This window comes from Pavona decussata, unplaced genomic scaffold (genome assembly GCF_977016875.1).
Source record: "Pavona decussata unplaced genomic scaffold, jaPavDecu1.1 SCAFFOLD_602, whole genome shotgun sequence".
Classification (NCBI taxonomy): Eukaryota; Metazoa; Cnidaria; class Anthozoa; order Scleractinia; family Agariciidae; genus Pavona; species Pavona decussata.
Genome location: NW_028145860.1, coordinates 2,367,131 through 2,389,773, shown reverse-complemented (window position 1 = coordinate 2,389,773; position 22,643 = coordinate 2,367,131). Strand labels below are relative to the sequence as shown.

General features: G+C 39.9%; 2 protein-coding genes across 3 annotated transcripts in view; one reads left to right on the top strand and one right to left on the bottom strand.

Moving 5' to 3' along the window:
* The first annotated feature begins 349 nt into the window (after window positions 1–349).
* LOC146449355 (uncharacterized) lies at window positions 350–14,168 on the top strand. Its single transcript, XM_085101791.1, has 6 exons — window positions 350–678; window positions 5,440–5,675; window positions 6,220–7,092; window positions 9,315–9,368; window positions 11,057–11,682; window positions 12,342–14,168. The coding sequence occupies exons 1-6, from the start codon at window positions 350–352 to the stop codon at window positions 12,633–12,635; spliced, it is 2,412 nt and encodes an 803-aa protein (XP_084957917.1). The 3' UTR covers window positions 12,636–14,168.
* The window catches only part of LOC146449354 (uncharacterized), an 82,274-nt gene continuing 73,593 nt past the window's right edge, over window positions 13,963–22,643 (bottom strand). For both annotated transcript variants that reach the window (XM_085101769.1, XM_085101770.1), the window contains exons 76-85: window positions 21,639–21,819; window positions 21,147–21,334; window positions 20,299–20,550; window positions 19,362–19,627; window positions 18,589–18,892; window positions 17,978–18,179; window positions 17,615–17,805; window positions 17,266–17,408; window positions 16,098–16,227; window positions 13,963–15,117 (exon numbers count right to left, since the gene is read on the bottom strand). In XM_085101769.1, the coding sequence (XP_084957895.1) occupies window positions 14,974–15,117; window positions 16,098–16,227; window positions 17,266–17,408; window positions 17,615–17,805; window positions 17,978–18,179; window positions 18,589–18,892; window positions 19,362–19,627; window positions 20,299–20,550; window positions 21,147–21,334; window positions 21,639–21,819 (2,001 nt within the window). In that variant the 3' untranslated portion in view covers window positions 13,963–14,973. The remainder of the gene's footprint in view (window positions 15,118–16,097; window positions 16,228–17,265; window positions 17,409–17,614; window positions 17,806–17,977; window positions 18,180–18,588; window positions 18,893–19,361; window positions 19,628–20,298; window positions 20,551–21,146; window positions 21,335–21,638; window positions 21,820–22,643) is intronic.

The window sequence follows — 22,643 nt, the reverse complement described above, 5'->3', positions numbered from 1 at the left end:
GAGCTTTCCATTCAAACATCATCGTGGAGTCAACCGCAAGTGAAACCTCAACAGATGATTACAAACGTGAAAACCCGACACATATGGCTGATCAGATGGGTCATCAGGCCTTTGCGTGAGAGGAGCTCAGCGATCGATAAGCGGGCATGTGTTGCATCAAACATATTATACTATTTAGTTACGTTTGTATTTCCTGCGTGGGAGTCACATGGAATAATGAGATGTTAAGGAGCTCAAGATAACTGAACGCCTGAAGCCCATGTTCGCAAATCCCCAGTTCAAGTAGCATTGATCTGTGTAAGATCAGGTCAGAAGCGCGTCGCTTAGTTTTTGTGACTACAAACCCAAAATGGCTGAGCGTCCACGTGTGGAAGTTTCGAGTGCCACAGAAATTGACATTCCTCAATGGTTAAGTTTACTCATTCTCTTCTCTGTTAGTATGTCGCTTTTTCTCGCGTTGTTCTTAAACTCTAATCCTTATCTAACAAGCAAAAGTGGCTTCGCGGACGGAGGTGACATGTATTCACACCAAGTTGAAGCCCTCTACCTGAAGGAACTTCTACAAAATGGGACAACGGATCTCTGGTTCGATGAAATTACCCTTGGCTACCCTTTCTTCCTTGCCTACCATCCATTTCCGTGTTTATTTACGTCCAGTATGATGATCTTAACAGAATCGTAAGTGAGACTTCTTTTTATCTTAATCCTACATGTAGCGAAAGGGGTCAAAGAAAAGAAGGGTGTGGTTCGGCGAAAGGTCCAAAAATCTACACCCCCGCTTTATTACCTTACTGTTTCAAGTTAAACATGTGCGCTTTAATTGATGTAATTAATGCCCTTTGACGACTTATTTCAGTTAATAGTTTGAAGGAAATGGTTTTTTCTGCAGTTTCGTTAAAATTGCTAAAGTTTTAAAGATTGTTGCGTGAGGGACTTTCTGTGGGTTTTGGCCACACATTGCGCTCAAATCACTTACATTGCTTTTTCTCATGGTCACGTGTTTGCGTGATGTATCTAGCACTTTTACGTTTACCGCTCTCTACTTTATTACTCCAAAAGGTGAAGAATGTATGGTGAATTAAACTAAACAAGGTTTTCACTCAAAGAATATAGAAACACGACGACAGTGTTTTAAAATTCTACTTGAGTAATCGTTTCCTGTTATTCTAGCTAATCCACTGGAACAGTTCCATGCAGTTTTTTTGAGGTGATAATTTATCGATAATACTCGTGTCAAGTTTTTCAATCAATACATTTGTATTATGTGAGAGCTGGATCTGGGAGCTCCTGGTGTGATTCCACAGGCTTGTGGCAAGATACTTGGGTGGTAAATTTTGAGGAAGCCATGTGGTAACCACAAAGCTTCGTGACTTAAACGCTTGCATTGATAATCATTCTTTGAAATAGAAACAAAGCACTGTTATTGTTTCCAAAAGATAACAATTTGTATGCACTGGAGAATACTTTAAGTTGATCCATCTCAGTTTACTGTTGTTTTATGGGATTTGAGTTCAACATTTTACATATATTATAAAATTTTGCTAAATGCACACTTCACTCTTAACGTATAAGCCTTGATCACTTAATGGAGTGATAATTGTTAATGAAATTTTGGAATTTTTCACAACAGTTGAAATATAACTATAATGGCTAGTTTAATAATGTAAACATAAATTAGTTACAAGGAATATTGATATTGATTTCATCTGAGATATCGGCACCATTAAAGTCTTTGTTCGTCCCTGGTAAAAAAAAATCCCTGAGATGATTAAAGTCTTCATTCACCTGTGTTAAAAAAAATCATTGAGATGCACCAGGTTCATAACAATATGTAAAATAGAATGTGCCATCTTTTTGGAGACCTAAATGCTAATTTGGATGTAAACTGACAACGATGAAGTAAAAAGGGGAACAAATAAAGCATACAGGAAGTGCGAACTTGAAGATCAAGTTTATATCCTGGCATGTTGAAACATAGCAACTTGGTAAATATGGCAGTTTTGACGAGCAGTGGTGGATTGTTTGTGTGGATGCTGTTTGAAATGCTGATGTTAAATTATGCTGGTCACACAGCACAGGAACAAAACGAAGGTTCACCCAACATAAAATAATTGCCTTTATAAGAAGTAATTTTTAGATTAAGTTTCACGCCATGGTGGGCTTAGAGTCTAACCACAATGAAATTATCTTTGCGGGTCAACCAAAGAACTAAATCCAGTTAAAACATTTTAAGGTTTATTGTAACTGTCAGAAGGCTAGGTCAAAACTTTTGTATCAAATAGACAAAAATTGCTGATAAAGAAGCAAAATTTATCTGGTTTTTTTTTTTTGCCATATGGGGGGAGGCTCAGCTCTCATGATCAGCTGCATGTCGACAGGGTTGAATGTGTCTTGATATCAATATACAAATTCTCCAAACAAGACTCCTTATATTTCTTATAGAAGTGATTTGGAGAAGTGTTGTATTTTTACATACTTAAATTTCCCTGCATCATGGTTGTGAGTGGGTTCGTGATGTTTTGAAAGTGTTAATTTTCAGTGCTATTATCGCAGTTTTCAGATACCATTCAGAGGTGCATTTAGGTCAAGTGGTAAAGGCATCAAACTTTGGACCATATTTCATCAGAATCTTCTGCTTTTCTTATACCAAAAAAAAAAATAATTCCCTTCGTCTCTCCCAACAATAACGACAAACAAGAAGTTGGGGGGGAGGGTAATTGGACTAGAGGAGGATAAAGCTTAATGACCATACTTTACACCAATCAAGTGGGGGTGGGGGGGGGGGGGAAGGGTGAGGCAGCAGCGGAATTAGCAAGGTATTTCTAACTACTTACGTCAAAAGACTGAGACCACCTGTGTGGCCTGGCGACGCTACAGTCTAGTTAAATGGACTAAGTGTAATGTGCTATGGAAGTGAAGATACCTCTTATTGAAGGCTTTCAGAACCTCCATGGCTACTCTTGTCAATCATCTAACTTCATCAAGCATTATTAATATCAAGTCTTGTAAATATAATCTATACCATGTGGTGATCACCACTCAATCTTGTTTTCCTTATAATTTAGTTAACATATGACAGTATTTGTCAACCTACGTACATCATCCAAAAGCCGATAGACAGAGTGACTCCAACTTACAAATATATACAAGTGGTTTTGGTATCAAGGGTAAAAAAGAATCCTTAACTTTAGAGGAAATGTATACGGATAAAGTCAATTATTAAACAATTTATGATTTCAAAGTACAAAGTTTTCACATGCCAGTCTTCCAGTAGCTAGATGAACATAGCATATTTCTTTATATTATCTAGTGTGGTAGGAATCTTATCTGCATTGTCTTCTAAATTTACAGAACCTGTAATCAGAATGGTTAATAAGTCCAATTAAAGCTTTTTGCTGAAAGCAGTATCAAAGTATTTTGCAGAAATTTGATCGATCACCGCCGTTAATCCTCAGGCATTTAAATGTGATACTGACCACACAGATGGAACGAGGAAGTGGATATTTTTAGTTCCGAAAGGTTTAAAAATAATCATGTTTCAACCTTGATTAAAAATTTTGTAGTCCTGCAAAGGGAAACCTTCACGCAAGATATAAACTGTGAAATAAAACTGTATTACAATGTTTGAATTAGCCTTAGATGGGCTGGGTTTATGACAGAAAATTCAACTCTGGCATGAAATGGGTTGAGCTCTAGAGTGTTATGAAGCCTTTGGGCTGAAATAATGTTTGACCTTCGGGACTGCCATGACACTGACATGTCGGGTATAACGAAAGAACCATTAACAGCAGCATTTTACTGTCAGCTCTACAAAGCACAGCTGAAAGACTGAAAGCAATAATTATTATGACAAGTTCATTTCTTCGTGCCGTCCGTGGTAGCGTAGCACGAGTTCTTCAATCAGCTTTACCTTAAATTAAAAAAGCAGTCAAATCTAACAGCGGTCTCTCTGCCTGCAGTAATTGTATCTATTTTTAACTGAGAATCTTTCAGTGGCTTAGAGTCAACTTTTATCATATTTGAGGCGAAGAGCAGTTGTCGCACTAAACATGGCCGAGAAATAGGCCGACAGTTTTCCAAAGTCCGTTAGAATTCCGGCATTACCTCAGGCCCGACCTAAAACCCTTTCAATTAGGAAATCTGCGAAACTGTCCATTGCGGAAACCCGTAGGAAATCCACTAAGTATTTTATATCCTTCACGCGAACATTTTTTTATCCAAAAGTAATTTAACGCGTCTCGCCCATAGCTGTTTTTTTTGTTTTGTGGAATTTGGAGTTAAATCTCCACGAACATGTTTTTTTACCGAGCTTTTTAAAACACCTTGGTGCTACGCGTATAAATGCCAATTACGGTATTGCAAGTAAACCTCCCAAAATCGGAGGTTTTGAACTGGTTTATAAAAGTTTTGAAAGGGTTTTTTATTATCGCAATGAAAGGGTTTGATGTTTTCCCAAAATTCTTCAAAGGTTTTTCTTTTTTTTTTCTTGTTTTAAAAAATAGAAATCCGCAAAAAGTATTATGACCATTCAAATGAAACTTTATTTCCTTCATTTATTTTTATTTTTTCTAAGTGAAAAATTAACGAAATTTGTGTTGGCTTTTCGTCGTATTTATCGCGTGCCAATGTACGTAATTTAGTGGTTTTTCCCGCGTAAATTAACTGAATAAGAGACGACGCAGAAACCGGCACTACTGACTTTTTCGCACGTGAATGGCACTCACCATTCACACAGTCTCTGATTCTATTTACGCAAATTGAATAGACAACACGGGAACCGCTTATCCTTGTTCAAACAGTCGAATCACCTTCACTATCCATACAGTTTCTGATTAATATTTACTCAAGTAAAATCAGGTAACTTTACGTCCGTACACACATGAGAATTAAGGTGGATTTCCACTGTCGCGTAAATTTTAAGTGCGTACAGACGTAAATTTAGCTGGCTTTACGTACGTAAACAAAATAAGAAGCGACGTATGAACGGCTTGCGTAAACGTACAAAGTTCAGCGCTGTTCAACTTTTTACGTTTACGCACGCCGCTCATACATCGCTTATTATTTTATTTACGTACGTAAAGCCAGCTAAATTTACGTATGTACGCACGTTAAATTTACGCGACAGTGGAAATCAGTCCACGTTTACGCGACAGTAGCAATACACCGTAAGTTGTATAGTGGCATGAAATTTCTGGAAAGGGGGAGCGGGTGAGCTAACAAATTAAATAAACAAAAAGTAATACTTTTTAAACACCAATTGTAATTTACTCAGAGAACTAATTGGGGACACTTTCCAGATCGAATTGGAATTTAGAAATGTTGGTTTTTAAGGAGAGGGGAAAACTGGAGCACCCAGAGAAAAACCTCTCAGAGCAAGGACGAGAACCAACAACAAACTCAACTGTACTCGTTTCGTTTCCTTTCCTTTTGTTTTTGTAGATTCATCAGTCCCTTGTTGTTGTTCCGTTGGATGTTTGTTCTCCTTCTCTCAGTAATGCCTTGGTCCTGGTTCATTGGTCTGCGCAAATTAAACATGACCCGTTTGGAGGCCACCGTAGCAGCGCTGTGTGTGCATTCAATTCACAGTTGGCGAAAGTTTGGCTTGGAGCTGGATGCGTTCCAGGAGTATGGAATTTTTACACAGGCTTACGGAATGGCCGTGTTTCCTTTAACAGGTAATCTTGAACGCTTCCCATTTGTATGGAAAAAACACGATTGTTCCTTTGGGGAATCAAACGGAACGGTTCTATCCACTGGCAATTTTGGGAAATAAACCGCGTATCTCACCTAGGAGCATTGTACGTAAGTGTGATGAGGCAAAAGTGATATTCCGGTCATTTCGGTAAAAACGAGAAAAGAGAAATACGTCTGAACCTATTCATTTTTTTTGTTCAAAAATTTCCAGTGAGAGGGACTGTTCCATATGTTGTGCCACCAGAACGACCGGTTTTTCCATTCATAAGGAAAGCGCTCCTTCTTACCCTACAGTTTTATAGATTAGAAGAGCAGTTTTCCAATGAATTTCGAAGTTTATGTATTCTGCTTTCCGCCCCTGGGAAGGAGATTGAAATTGGCATTTTTTCAATATTTTCTCGTTTAGCACTTGTTCCTCTTTTGGCTTCGAGTTTTGATTGTTTCATTGATAACTTCGTACAATCCTGTATAACTTTTTCTTTATAAAATATTAAAGCTATTTTGATTAATTTTATTTTATTTTAGTTGGCTTTCTGTACCGGTATGTCCTCTACGACAATGGCTCAAGAAATGGCACAGCTTTACTCATAGCCCTCAATTTCACTTCACACACGTTCTTTGGTATTTATCTGGGCATTTTGACAGGAGTTATTTTACTGGTAGATCTTTTTACAAACCCGCTTGATCTCAAAAGAAAGCTCCTATCGCCTTCAATAAGTCGCGTATTTTACGTTCATTTTGTCAGCCTTGCTCTGCTGTCTTGGTGGATAATCCCCTTACTTGAAAACTTCAACTACATCGGAGGCCTTCCATGGAAAACTGAAAGCGAAAACGGATACAACTTTGAGCTTGTGCTGCGGAATTTTCTGTCCGGCGAGATGTTTGACCATGGAAGAAAATTTCCGTTCATTACTTTGGGAATCTTGGCTGGGCTATCTTGTGCGTGTTTCACGAAACACAAAAACGACGAAAATGGCCAATTTACAAAACGACAAACTTTGTTCATCTGGCTCACGGCGCTGTTTTTCGTCACTTTTTATTTATTTCTTGGCAGAACGTTCTCTGGTCCATTATACGACCTGATCCCTTTTCACAAAGAACTCGAAGTTCTCCGCTATTTGAATGGAGTTCATTTCTGCGGATTACTGTTAATGGCATTATCATTTGCACGTATTCTTTGCTTCTGTTGCACGACTCTGTGTAGGATATCAATGGGATTTGTAAAAAGCAGTCACATCTTAATCACAATTATGCTGGTACTTCCACCGGCTTATCTCAGCTCCCAGCTTGAAGAAATCAATTCGCGATTGACCATGAGTGAAACGACTTTTCCAGAAGGATTAGAAACATTGAAAGCTTATCCAAGCAGTGGACGTATATTTGCGTCAAAATCCCTGGGTGAGTGAACATTATTTAGTGTTCTTTTCTCTGATACACGTTTCGTCAGCCCCGACCGACCAACTTTCCTTATTATAGGAAATTAACGCTTCATGAAATTAACGCGAAGCTTAAAAATTTCTACAACTTTCTCCCCAAATTCTCGATACACTCCAGAAAGGAAAAAGCATTGTTTTATCAGGGTGGAAACTGCATGGAGATTCCTTTGCTTAACCCCTATGTTTAGGGACAATTCAACGAACATTGCTTCCATTTCGGATTTTTATACTTAGTGTTAAAAATGTTTTTTTTCCGGTTGTCTCGACAAATTCTTTTTCTTTGTGTAAGTCGCGGTAATTTCCATCATTTTGAAATTTTAGCACCTCTTTCGCGTTAATTTCCTTTATTGGGAAGTAATTTTCCTTCAATTTTAAATTCCTATAATAAGGTAAGATTTACGGAATAATGTCTCACTTTGCTCCTAATCTTCTTTTTCGGCTTTGACGGGAGGAAGGAACTATAGGTTGCGCGCGCACATTTTTTTGCCATGGGCTAACAAAAACAGCCTTCAAATACCGTATTCAAGTGAGCGGTCACGTGAACAGTATCGAAAGGGATCGAAACAGCCAATTTTTCTCACAAGTATCGAAATTTTCAAGCGAACCTCAGTATCGATTATATCGAGTATTTGGTATCGCTAACAGCCCACCCTTACTATGGCCGCGATTTTCTGCATGTCAGCAATTTTCCAAGCTAACTGAAAAACTTTCAGCGTGCTGGCGGCACGAACATTTCGCTGAAAATTGGCCAAGCTATAGAGAGCTAACACCAGTTTCTTTTATAAATACTTCCATGTGTGCTACTCTCTCCGCCGTGGTATCGATACGTGGGATTCCAAGTGTCCATGAGACTGAGTTTTATCCCTAATATTACAGAACAAATTCTCCTATCTTGTCTCCATACTTTCTCATAAGTACTAGGGAGAAGTTATTAAAATATCAAGAAAATTCACCTTGGGTGATCGTATCCTTAATTCTCATGACCTCAGGGGTTGAATAAGCATTGATATTACAAGGAGAAATTTGATGCTGATCACTATTAGGGCTTAAAGGGAAGTTAGGTTACTCTTATCTCAAGTCCTTTATCGATGACTTTACTTTTCTTTGACATTTGTCTGTGAAAACTAAAGATCACAGCGTCACGGTGAAAGTCGTGTTCGCAGACGAAGCGAAAGCTATGTTAAGATGGTTTCAGTAGTCGAACATTGACAAAACGTTACCAAAAATGTCAAACGCAAAAAATATACAAGGCGATGAGTTTTTTTCGGTTATCTTTGAAACTAAACTAATAAGAATGGATTAGCTCTTATCTCTGCCAGATAACCCTTTTTCCTAACACTCCAAATGAGGCCTAACTATAAGAACTTTTCAAAGCTTCTTTTATCCAGACGATGAAAAGTCAAAGGTAACTTCCTAATAGTATTTATCAGAATATATCCAAATGACCTTACGTTTAGGATTCTGCAAGTAAAAGGATAGCGAAGTTCTTTTGGCTGTCACGCACTTGTCGCACGGGTTGGAGAGAGGAAAGAGATTGTATGAAGAGTTCAAATGAATGAGTGACTGTGTACAAGAGAACGCTAGTAACTGGGTTAAAGCCAATACTTGAGCGCCAACTTAATAGTCATTATGGTAAAAAGGAAATGTAAGCCATTTTCTTATCATTGAGTGCGGTTGTCTCTGTCAAAGATTATGCCGGCTTCAATGCGACAGTCTCCGTACACTTGTATGTCTACAAAGATTACAATCATCGTCCTCGTGTCGCCAAAACACAGGCACCAAAGGATTACGCTTATGAATACTAGTATCAGCCTTAATTAAGAGCACCTGTAACGTTTTAAGTACGGTTTGTGTGACAGGCGGAAAGAAAAGAAGGAAGGTGGTATTCTCTGTTCCAATTCTCAAAAGGGTAAGCTAGATTGGCGGGTTGAAATTAGTTTTCTCTGCTTGCACCTTTGAGGCTAAAAAAAAATGTAAGTGTGGTTGTTTTAGTAGCAGGGAAAGGTTGGGCAGTGGCGTGAGCGGATATAAGATCGCTTTTTCTTCTTTTCACCCCTCCTTTATCTCTTTAATGCTTCATTTCCGCACCTCGTATTTCTAACTGATTTGTCTGCGTCAATGGGGTTAGAGATTAAACGAAAAGGAAGTGCCTCATAGTATTACTATAACTCTGTTTTTTCACAGGTACTGGTGGTCCTTGGATCTTAGCTCTCTTACCGCATCGCAGCAAGAAACCCGGTAAACTTGATTTTGATGTTTTTTCACTATACTTGTATTTATTTTGCTGTTTCGAGGTCTCCCGACTTCGACGCCTTTTTTTCTGCGGGTATGTTTTATTAAGTGAACCTGGTCAGGTATATTACCAAATGCAACGCCAAGTATGGTGGAATGAGGATGGTAAGGCAAGCTGAAAATTACTTACATTGATAAACATCCGATCCTCTTGCTGGCGCATTCGAATCAAGGTCAAGGTAACACGATAGACACAGAATTGACGTCACAGGCAGCTATCGGAAGTCCTGTGTGCCCCCTTTGACTCTTTTTGACGTTATAAGGTCAAGTTACAGACATCGAAATAAGCATTTTTCTATCCGGAATTGCGCCAATAAAGAGAGCATTACGTTTTGGGTGGCAAGCTGAGACGCCCGGAATGTTAATGGGCCTAAAATGCAGAACCAACTGACAATTTAGAGTAAAAAATGAATAAACGAGACCGAAGATGGTAATCATTGTTTTAAAACCATGTTTTGGTTTGAGAATGATTTATTATTCAGTAAATGACACAGGCAAACTCGGAAAAAAAATCCAAGTGCTCCTATCAGGAGTCGAACCTAAGACCTTCCGATTACTAGTTCGGATGCTCTACCACAGAGCTTCAGGAGACTACTGGTTTATTACAATGAGAATAATTTTACCGGAATACTTCGTCATTTCGGCTCTGGAGTCATAGTCATGTAATTAAATTGAACAAATTCGCAGGATATATATCAAGGCTAATTAGGCCTGTTGCTAAAAATAAAAGAGAACTTGGGGGAACAAGACGGCGAGAGAAGATATGCCATCTCAAATGCGAGCACGCAAACGTCATTTAAAAAATTCCAGAAGTTAGCCAGACTGAGCTGTGCTTTCCGAAGCAGGAAGGCATTAAATGGCCTCTAACTGCAGGTTAGATAGCCCAGTTGTCGCTAAATTATGAGTAATCTCAGAGATAGCAGTAGCCAGCAAAACACGCAAGCGCGGGTAAAATCACCTCTCCCGAGGAGCGCGATTTTCGTTCGTGTTTCGCACTTTCTATCCCAGAGAAAATTAATAAGAGATTACTTATAGACTAAGTTGTTGCCAAACGTTTACTAACATGTCTGCCAACTGATGTTGCTATGTTGTGAAAAGCAAAATTTCTCGACAGCTGAAATGAAGAATGGCCCCGTTTATACCAGAACTTCTTGTTCGACAATCTTTCAACTGTTTTCAATTAAGTGCTGAAAGTAATTCGCGTTTGCTGTGGTTTTTCTTTGCTACGTTCTATAACTGATGGAATAAAACCCTGTCCTCACCAACAGGCCATTTTTGAGTTGCTTTGAACCTCATTATAAAAGGAAGGCTAAATACAAAGTTTTTATAATGAAAATTTTCATTCACATGCAAACAAAAATATTAATTTTCATGTGCAAAGCTTTAGACTTAGTCTTGCTTTCATAATGAGGTTCACAGCAACTCGGAAATGCCTGTCATTTCCGAGTTGCTGTGAACCTCCCTATGAAAGCGAGGCTAAGTACAAATCTTTTCATATGAAGATTAGTTTGTTGCATATGAACGAAAACTAATTTTCATAATAAAAACTTTGCACTTAGCCTCGCTTTTATAATGAGGTTCACAGTAACTTGGAAATGGCCTATTAAAACCATTTTATCCTGTTTTGTTTCTAGGAATCCTCACATATTCTCGTGGCTATCACGACACATTATCCCTGTTCTACCTCGAACAGATACAACCATCACTGGATGCAACGCTTCCGTTCCCAGATCTCATGCGTCTCTACAACATCCGCTTTCTCGCGACATCCGGGATCCAAATCCCTTCGCACTTCCTGGAGGCTTGTCAGCTGAGGCACCTGGCCTCTATAGATGACACTGATGTGTTCGTGAGAGCTCCCCAGGAGGATTATGGATATTTTGAATTTGCGCATGTCCCCGGCGCTATTGTAGGTGATTTGAAAGGCATGCGAGAGGCATTGATAGCATCAACTCAGCTATTTAAATACAGAGTTCTATTGGCCATTAACCCTTCTTCTGAGCTTCTACACAAGTCTTGGTTCAAAATAGTAGTTTCACATCGCCATGCAAACGCTAGTATTGTTCACAGGCTTCTCTCTCCTGAAGAGTTCGAAACAGCGTGGTTTGTATATAAAAGGTCCGTTCGGGAAAATGTTTTTGTTGAACATGTGGAGTTTGGACGCGAACCAGAGCAAGTAATGTCAAGAGTTATACAAGAGGAAGCAGGGAGAAATTTCTACACCGCTTATGTTGAGGTGGCAGAGGAAACATGGAGCGAGGTACGTTGTTTAATGAGGTAGAGAAGGGATTGCAAACCTTCAGAGATTAGGTAATTTCCGAGTTGTTTTGAACGTCATTACGAAAGTGAAGCTAAGAGCAGAGTCTTTCATGTAAAAATTAGTTTTGTTAATTTTTGTAAAAACTATGCACGAAGCCTCGCTTTCATAATGAGGTTCGAGGCAACTCGGAATTGGCCATTTTCATGATGGCGTCATTTTACTACAACTACCAGAATTCATTTCGTTTTCCTTTTCAAATTCGAATTTTATAATCCCAGTGGACAGCAAAGAACAATAGCTCTAATTAGCATGAGAAAACAAAAACCAGAAAGATTCTGGTAGTTGTAGTAAAATGACGCCATAGTGAAAATGTCCTATTGACCTATTTTAAGAGAACAAGGATACTCAGGGGAGCAGGGGATTTTCTTCCGCTCTTTTAAGGCCGCTTTTGGACATTTTTTAAAAATCCGTCTCGATCGATCGGCAGCGATATAAACGAAAATTTGATCGGCGTATACGCATGCGCAGATCGGCCTTTTCTAATTTATTAAAGCATGAGCAGAAGAAAACGAAAATGTTTGTCTAGTGATGAAATCAGTGGTATAAGTTTCTAAAAACTGGGTTGTCAGTATTAACCTATTACTTCATTTCGTTTTCAGAACTTTTTCCAGACCGAACATCTTATCCTCAAAGCGACTTACCATCCATTCTGGACATGTTCCTTCCGCCCGTCTGCTGATGCAACTGAACAAGCACGTGATCAAACACGTCCCTGGCACGTGGCTCCTGTGCATCACGTGGCACCAAACCTGATGAGTGTAGTCCTTCCGCCTGGTAGACATCACGTGACTTGCAAATATAAAAATCCCGGTTATCAGAAAGTTTCTTTCGGTTTGTTTATTGTAGTAATTCTTGCCTTGTTGATTATAGAAGTGAGCAGGTTTTTGCATTGAAGATAACACGAACTGAAGTTTCCAGTAGTGTGTTTTAGTTTCAAAAAATGTCGTTCTAGTACGAATAGATATCTTGCTAGTTTTCAAGATTACAATCTTTTCTCAATAGTGCCGACGCTTTGTGGAACTTATGAAGGAAAACCCGTTCGAAAAAATAATTACCATTTTCAGAAATAATGTTAAATGGCTCGCAAATAGTTTGTAATGTGATTAGGTAACATCTTACGTTACGTCGCTGGTGCAGTAGACCTGTACCTTTCCTAAGCTCTATTGTAACGGGTCCCAGGTGACTTGGAGATCCATTGTTTTTTGTGTCTAGGTGCCATGTTTTGTTGTTCGTTCTTTTTTCATCTCAACCAATTATGTGAGACGATGCAAGCAGTGCAGGTCGCTGGTGAAGCCAATAATTATCATTAAGCCCTAAAATTTTTGCTGTCTAGTCGCGACGAATCCGCTGGTTTTGTCTGCTTCGAAACCTGGGCAACATACGTTTCCTGGTTGCTTGGACTTTCGAAGTAACGCTTTAGAATGCTCTGGCCTCACTTTTATATACCCTGGATCGCTGGAGGCCAGCATCCCTTAACCCTTTAAGACCCAGTCCAGTGGTGACCAACATCAAATTTCTCCTGACAACGTCACTACTTGATTAAACATTTAAGTCAGGAGAACAAAGGAAACAATCACCAAAGATGAAATACCTTGATTTTTAGATAAAATCTCCCAACTAGTAGCATAAGAAATATATGGAGGACAGTGAGGAGAATACACGTGATGATAGGTCCTGGAGCCCTAACCACTCTGAGACCCTAAATGGTCGAAATCATTCGCAAACAACAGGTAAACGGTTGGAACTTGTTCGACCTTAACGCGTTGTTTGCAGATATACCTCTTAGTAACCGAGTTCGAGGTCCGTAGGGTAAGGGTAAGTTACGGACTGAGATCGCGCTTGGGCCATAAATCAACAGGGAAAAAACGAGGATCCGTAACTTACAGTATGGACCGAGGAAACGAGGTTAGTAAGATATTTATTATATCTCTGAGGTTAATCGGGCGCGCGTGAAAGGAACAACTTTCAAATTCAGCGGGCCGTCCAGTGAAATACGGCCCGCTAAATTGACCAATCAGACCGCGCGCACTTACTGAGAGATATAATAAAATAACATCATGCAGCAAACTGATTGCGGTTCATTACGTTTATGTGAAAAATAAGCTTTAACCGCATCATTGCTGATTTTAAGTTTCGTTAATTTATTGAAATAAGTAGAAGCTTACTATTTGCTTGCCTAGCATGACAAGGATAAAACACAATTGAACTTTCAGAAGACAATTGAGACGAGAACATGAAGTTGTTTATTTATAAAAAATAACTTAATATGTTGATTAAAACTCGTGCTGTACAGGTATATACAGCGGAATAAGTAGCCTGTGGTCAAGTCTTTGCCACATCAAGTTAAGCAGCGTGTGACTCGCCTTGTTAACGAAAACACGCCTTTGATTAAACTGTGTTGCTAAAGAATCATTGTCTGAAATTTTTCTATAAGTTGCAGGTTATAAATACCTCAAACAATTTTAACTATACAAACGGTGCATTTTATGCCGATTTGTGTTTCTCCACACAGTCTATAACTCGGAAAGCAAGTACCCTTCTACACCAATACAGGCCTGTATAACTATGACGCTCTGAATAAATACGTTAACGTTATGAACCACGTAAGAACTTCAAACCTATATACAACGTATTGGAACGTAGAGGCAGCAATAGTGTAACATCTTTTGTCTAGTGTGACCGTTGGAGGGTTGTTTTAAAACCTTGAGGAAAAGGGTGAGACGGTTATTGCAACAAAGTGTGTTCACGGCAGCCATCTTGGAGGAGCGAAACAATAGAATGATTTTCCTTTGGGAAATAAATTTTGTTTTTTGACGCAAGTATCTATCACTGTTTAGCTTCTCCATTATGGTCCCTTACAACACCTGTAGTCAAAATCAGTTCAACTCGAGTACAGACGTTTGCGGCCCCCGGACGGCTAAGCTCTAGTTTTTGGTGGGTTTTGGGTCGACGTTATGGACAAAATGGAATCAAAAAGCGAGAAAACCGTATTCCGAAAACTGCAGGTGAAGAGAATGCCTGAACTTCAGCTCTTTTTAAGACAACTCTCACCCGCACGAACACACTAACTAAAACTAGAACTCGGCTCAAACCAAGTACAATTAAACGAAATATGCATAAGTTTTTAATTGAACACCAACGAATACTAACCAACTCACTGGAGATTGAAACATTTTGAAATGACTGACTGATGAACGCGAAAGTGTAATAACATAACACAATTCCTATCAATTACTGCTTATAGCTACTGGGTACCAGTTTCCAAGAGTTGGAAATGTTTCCAGGATCTAAGACTATTGCGACGCCAGCTAGGGTCCAGTGTTCCGCGGTTTGGGAGCATTTGATTGGCAACGTGAATGAGCAACACTGTCGAGCCTGTCAAGTAACAGAGAAGCTTACTGTAAGGTCTCTATAAGCCCCTTTTCAATTCTCTCATAGTTGCCAATTGAGACGTGGTCATCAGACATGCCATATTTGATTATATGGGCGAACTGCACCACGATAAAAAGGAACATGTGATTGGTTTCATACTGATCTGAATTTTACCATACGAGATGGTAAGATGGATCCCGCACGAACTGATCTTTTAATTAAGGACAGTGCCTACTTTTGCTACTGCGCATAAGTCGGATTTCGGCGGTGCCTGCTAAAACAGATATTTTTGCGCGATTTATAACTACGCGGGAAAAGCAAAGCGGGAAGGGCTATTGGAATCCGAAAAGAAAATTGGGGGTAACCACGCATTTTTCAGAGATAATTAAGCTTTAATTTGGGGAAAAGTCCCATACATTCTTTTGTATTTATTTTTGGTACTTTTTAGAATTATTGTTGCTTAATTATCTTTTAAAAATGCGTGGTTACCCCCAATTTTCTTTTTGGATTCCAATAGGCCTTGCAAAGATCTGCTTTTCCGGCGTAGTCATACACCGCGCAAAAATACTTCGGTATTGGTAGGCACCATCCTTAACTATGTTTTTGAGTGGGAGGGGGAGGGGGCGGTAGTGTAGTAGTGCTTAAGCGCGTCGGTTGATCAAAGGGTAGGTGGTTCGAGGCTACTCTATATTGTATCTCTTCCCCACTTCTATTCAAGATGGCGGCCTGGGGAAGATCGTAGAGTATTTTATTATGTGATACACTTGATTTCGTCTTCGATACACCTGCTTTTTCCAGGATCAAATACGGTAAACAGCCATATTTGATCCCAGAAAAGGTGAACCGAAGACTAGAATCAAGTGTTTCACGTCATAAAGTACTCCAGGATTTGTGGTGTATTTCCCAGCGTTTTCCAGGGTCTTCTCTGTACCGCCATTTTGAATATCGCGAGGACCCTGGGGACGAGGTTGACCAAAACTCACCCTGTTCATAAACACTGGACAGCGGTAAACTTCCATATTTTCTGTCTCACTCCCCTCCTGGGGACCAGGCTCCTCTTCGTCAGGTATGACAGCGGACACAAAGAGGTCTGGTAACTGTAATATTGCAGCCCTAATCACAAGGAAGACACAGTCCAGGAATTAAACATTGCGACCACAATAACACATGGATTTAATAATCGCTATATTTTAAACATTCTAATTCAATTTATTCTAACTTTTAAATCTGTGGATGAAATCCTAAAGTGTGACCATTCAAATGAAAGCTACTGAGCAGTACTTTCCTGTGGCGCTGTTTATTATGTTGTACAAGGTGGTTCTAACTTTTGAATCTGTGGATGAAATCCTAAAGTGTGACCATTAAAATGAAAGCTACCGAGCAGTACTTTTCTGTGGTGCTGTTTAATTATGCTGTACAAGGTGGTTCTAACTTTTGAATCTGTGGATGAAATCCTTAATTCGGCAGCAATATTAGCTTGTGGCAATGCGTCTCGTAATTAACAAGACGGATTATGCATCTGTCAGTTTCAGTGCATGAGATGCACTTCACTGATAGATTCATAATCCACTTTGATACCAGACAAACTACGACACGCAAAATCAGAGGAATTAATTTTGCTTCCAGTTTTTCCAACGAATATTTGTAGTACAGAAACGCCGTTCATTTTCTTCTCACGCGAATAGACTAAATAGCAAACAGGAGATAATAGTAAGTCGATCATCATCAAGTGCATACCTTTTTAGTGCGCTCTTCTTATATTACTGTTTTGTATTCATATTTAAATTTAACTATTCTAGACTTCCCTCATAGCGTAGAATTAGCGTTTTCCTCTCCTCTTTTTCTTTTTGTGTGTGCATTTGTGCTTCAGCTTTCTTGCTGACCTGTATTTTATTTCTATTTAATACTGATGTCAACTGGCTGCCTGGCTCCGCTAGCCCCTATGGTTATTCCAGGCAGCCAGTACTCCAATTATTACTTTTAATATTTTCTTTGTTGTAATTTTATTTTTGAGCAAGAGTGAGTACAAATAAAGATTGATTGATTGATTGATTGATGAACAACTAAATTCTCCTAATTGGCACAAATAACTTCCAAGGAAAACATTCGACAGTAAGTGAAAAGAATTAGTTATTTGCGCTTAGGACTCACGTTGGTTCCACAAGGCACTCTTTGTCGAGGTCCAGAGACGCACCCTCCAAATACAGCCCCCTCACAATCAGCCCTTGCTCCGATTCACTGTCACTCTCGTCACGTGACAAATAGGACTTCGCCAATGAAACACGAAGTTCAACCTACAAGCATTGGACAATATGTTAGAGAACAATTTTACTGTTACGAAAAATAACAGCATCTTTGGTGGTTATACCCATTGAGATCTTGCCCTTGTTTTTATTCAAAAAATAGAGAAATATGCGCGCATTCTACGCTATTCTCAAGTGCTATTCATCGTTGCAGCTAAAGCCATAAAGCTAGGAAACAACGTCCGTTTCTAACATACCTCTTCCACTGTGCATCCAAACGTGGCTGCCTTCTCGTGTCTAAGTGACGTCATCAGAGCTCCGGGGTTGGCCAGGCCACCAAGCCAGACAGAGGTCAGCTGACCACGTCCTACTAAGGGCTCCGAGTTAGGATTTGGTACAATACCGCGTCGAACCCAGTCACTGAGTTGTTTGTGACGTCGACTCAAATCTGTTTCAGAAAAACAACATTTTCACATGAAGCCTTGCATTTTATTTTGCAACATTGTTCTGCGACCGTTAATAAGAAATCTTAGAACCATCCCTGATCTATAATAACAAAATAAATTTCACTTAGTGTTTGATGGGTTTCCAACTAAATGAAAAATTTATACAAACATTACCCTTGAGCCAAGACGTTAGACTGTGGGGGGAGGGCTGACAATCCGGATGGAACCAATCAGCGGGGACCATCTCTTGTTGGAGTGCGTCAACAACGGGCGCGAGGGATGGCGGGATTGCTGGTGAACCTCCGAGGACACAGTGCTCTAGGACTTGTAAGGAATGTCGAATGTGATACAGGAGACAGTTGAACCACTGACATTCCTGAAACCAACGTCACATAACCTATTATTAGCTGTAATCTGATTGGTCGAACTACGCAGTAACTAGGGTAGGGGGTTATCGAAGATACCACATATCTGCTGAAAGTTACCAACAAAATTTTAATTGGCTTTAAAATTTGAGATGACTTAGAGATATTCAGCTTGCAAGAGTCTGCATTGCTAAATAAGCAAGAAAAGTGAGCTTTGAATTTCATTGTCAATTTTTTTTATTTTACTGCTACATAGAGGGGTGGCTATGCAATAAAGACACTATCTTTTGAGGTTGAGGAAGGGGGGTGCAGGCAGAGACCATCATCTATTTTGTGGTTTGGTGGGTCCTGTTCGAGTACAGTAGTTTTGACCACTTCCCTATAAATAAAACACGCCGGAAAAACGTGATCTAAGTGTACCTTCTGCAAGACGTAGACCATGGACTCTGACAATCTATCCTCCGCTCCTATTGAACTACCAGACTCTGAGTAAACCGACAGAGCGCGCAGTTGAGAGAGCACGCGAGGAAGGAGTTGAGTGATAGGTACAGCCCCATCCCCTTCTATTTTTAGCAGCGTGGGGAGCTGTTCAAGGCATACGTCCATTGATGCACGCAAGCGAGGCATGTTGATCATGACTCCTGGGGAAGGATCTTGAATGAGGCCTGAGGTGTGGTGGATGTCTTGGTGAAGCTTGGCAAGTTTGCGAATGAATTCTGACGCGCTGAAGAATAATAAATAATAATAGGCTATTTCCGAGTTGTTTTGAACCTCATTATGATAACGTGGCTAGGTGCAAAGTTTATATAGTGAAGATTAGTTTTCATTCATATGCAAACGAGAAGCTTTGCACTTAGCCTCGCTTTCATAACGAGGTTCACAGCAACTCGGAAATGGTCTATTGGCATGTTAGCAGCAGGAAAACAAACTCAAGTTTAATCCTAAATACGACCACAATACAGAATCAACCAAACCAAATCACTGTACAGTACAACCTGATTAAAGTGACCAGAAAAAAGGTACGGAAAAGTTTCTCGTCTTAACAGGGTGTTTGGGTCAACTCAGAATTGACTACTTCCTAAACGAGCCTTTGTTCGGGACAAAAATGTAGCAGTAACATTGATGCAGACGTGCTAAAGATGTAGTCGCAGTTACGGTGAAAAAAAAAATGATGATCACTGTTGCACTCTTACCGTGCTTCGTTGTATTCACGCTCCACACTGGTGTCTAGTCCCAGGGCCCTAACAGCACTCAAGTCCGCGTCCTCTGTCCCAGTCTTCTCGTTAAACCACTTACTGTAATCAGACGGGTCTACATTAGCGGGTGGTACAGGCAGACTGATGGAGCCTAGGCTGAGCGACGAATGCTGCTGAAGCGCTGTCTCTTTCATCACGTGATGTGTTAGGATCTCTACGTAGCGGCGGTCCCAAGGATCAGTGACTTTCCCGCCATAAACACCCTGCAGATCCATAGAGTCAAACAAAACAGGTCAACTTACCTGCTAAAAGATCGTACACCTTACCAGCTATGAAGTCAGTGAAGCGAACAGAAGTTTCCCGCCTTACTGATAGCTAATTCAGCAGGTACAAACCTCCCGCCATAAAGACAGACGTAGATGCACTGACTCACGCCTGTAAATATTTCCCGCGGTAAAGAGAGTGAGCAGGTGAAAGTTTCTATGACGACAAAGTGGCGAGGTCGGTCCTCTCATCTGGTTATTTGTGTTAATAACAAATTACTAACACCAACTAAATTAACAGGCCTACGTACCCACAAAGACCACGCTTTTAGGAATTGTTTCAGTGCCATCTTAGCTTGCAATTTTTTTCAATCCACATGTAATTTTTGCACACACCCTAAAAACCCTCTAGTTTCGGATAAACCCGCCATCACCCCAACCCCTCAAGGAAAAAGGTGTAGAAACGAGAGAATCAGAATTACACTTCATGACAAATTGTAAACACGGAATCTTTTTTCCTTACCGGAAAATATTTCACTGCACGAAAGTCAGGCTCTCCGACTACCTTTACGTTTTAGGTGACCCACCTCACCCTACCCAAGCTAGTTAACAAATAAAGGCCAACAAAGAAATCTGTCGGTACAAAATGTAACTCGGCACTAGAGTCTTACCCGAGCAATGACATCGGACAATGCCTTCAATTGAGGCGCTCCTAAACCATCCTGTTTCTTAGCCCATCCGATCACCATCTCAAATGACGTCAGTAAGTCACGTGTAGACAAAGGGTAGCGACCGCTGGATGCTCGCGTCCCCAGCTGATGACGCATAATCAGAACGCTGTGGTTAACACACAAGCCAAACAAAGTTGAACGAACTGCGAGAGACTGGTCCCGAGCTTGTTCCCAGTAAGTTCGAGGAACAGCCTATAAAGACAAAAAAGCAGCCACTGTTTTACTTCTCAAGACGCTTTAACCCTTGCAATCGTGAAACTTTTTTGAGTATCTCTCAGGGAGGAATTGAAAAGAAATAACACAGGAAGGTATCGGTCTTAAGCTTAATTTGAATGGTCACAATTCAGAATTTCATCCACAGACTCAAAAGTTAGAATCACCTTGTACAGCATAATGAATAGCACCACAGGAAAGTACTGCTTAGTAGCTTTCATTTGAATGGTCACACTTTAGGATTTCATCCACAGACTCAAACGTTAGAATCACCTTGCAGCATAAGAAACAGCATTACAGACAAGTACCGTTGAATAGCTTTTATTTGAATGGTCACACTTGATTTAATCTTAACGCTCAAAATTTTTGCTTCGGACCTTTTTATATTGCAAGAATGTTCAGTGTTGATAGGTTGACAGCGCACATATGAATGTCTCTTTCTCCATCTGTAGGCATTACAGCTCGGTTTATAAAGTATACGTAATTGTCATTGTATAATCAAGAAAGTTAGGACTTTTGACCTAGCGACTGACGCAAACGTCCACGAAACAACATCAAAGGTTTTTGTTTTATACCTCAAGGGTGGACGTTATCACGGTTTTCAAGTCTAGATCCATAGAGTCCAGGGGCTGATACACAGGCCCTTCTCTCTGCACCACGTCCCAGGCCAGTTGATAAGTGAACAGAAGAAGCCCCACTGGCAAGTGACTCGCAGGCTCACAAAGCAGGAATACGCGCCACTGAGACGGAGTTGAAGAAGTTTCTGGAAAATGTAGCAACATATTAAGCATTATTGCTTACTAACACAGATATCCGAGTTCTGAAAGTAGCATCTTTACCTCTAGTTTTAATTCCCGACTTTTTATCTATTTTTTAATACTGCCTTGTTGGCAGATAGCAAAGTAGTGATCTATTCTTCCTGTATACTTTCTGAAAAGCGGAATTGGCCAAATATGACCCATAATGGTTTGATTTTTCGATCGCAAGACACTAGTTCCATACAATCGCAATTGACCCTAACCGATAGCAGAAGATAGAACGTGATCGTACACTAATAAAACACGTACCGGCTTGTAATTGAAGCCTAGACAATCGATTGTACAGTTGATCCAGCCACGGACGTGAAGCCAATTGAAGATTTTCAATCACCAACCAAGCGTCTGTCCGCACAGCCGTTGCCAAGGCAACATCAATGACCTCTTCCTGTCCGTGTCCCACGGATATTTGTTGGCACTGTACTTTATTGGCCTGCAAATTAATTTGAAAAACAAACATTATCGTTTGAAGATCGCTCACATAGGAAGCATAAAGAATACATAGTACATTAAGCATACAGACTGCAACTGTAGGTTGGAAATGCCTGTATGCAATGTAATGTAATGTATTTATATACCGCACAGATCTCATAGTCTCATGGCAGTTTACACTTCTTCTGTGGGGTGAGATCGGACATCAGCCTGTAAAGGCAACCACTGACAGCCGCTATCAGTCCATATTTTGATCTCAACCACCCACCCAACCCAAGTATGAACGTGAAAGACAGATGAGATCTGTCTTCCTTGTTACACTTCGTTATTGTCTAGTTTTCCTCTTCACACATTATCATTGTTATTGTTGTATGTAATGTTAAAAAAAAAAAAAAATAATGATTTTGTGTACAGTCTGGCTTGCCGCAATTAGCTCTTCGCTATTTGCGAGCCAGCCTAGTTATAACTTAAGGTTCTGTTGTGAATAAATAAAACTTGTGAAAACTAAAAACTTGTGAAATCATGTGTTGTAATTGTTGCAGCAGCTCAGTATACTTTGGAAAGCCCCTACAAAGGAATATGTGAGAATGCATTCAATACATGTAGCCATCCTTTTCCAGGACGTTAGCTTCTCTCTTCCCACAACGTGTGTTTTTAACGATCGTATTCCGGAATAAGAATAAGCAGAATAGCTGTCAGATTTCTCTTTTACAGTAAATTTGGGAATGCATTTTTGCAAACGTTTGCTGACACATGATAATTTAAGAGCGATTTTGTACCCCAGTAAATCCAAAAACCTCTTATCAGGGATTTCGTGTCATCATT

Bases quoted from the DNA above. Each gene is read 5' to 3' on its own strand.
- LOC146449355 (XM_085101791.1), top strand. From the start codon at position 350: ATGGCTGAGCGTCCACGTGTGGAAGTTTCGAGTGCCACAGAAATTGAC. The intron at 679-5,439 runs GTAAGTGAGACT...TTGTTTTTGTAG, and splicing joins ATGATGATCTTAACAGAATC to ATTCATCAGTCCCTTGTTGT. The intron at 5,676-6,219 runs GTAATCTTGAAC...ATTTTATTTTAG, and splicing joins GGCCGTGTTTCCTTTAACAG to TTGGCTTTCTGTACCGGTAT.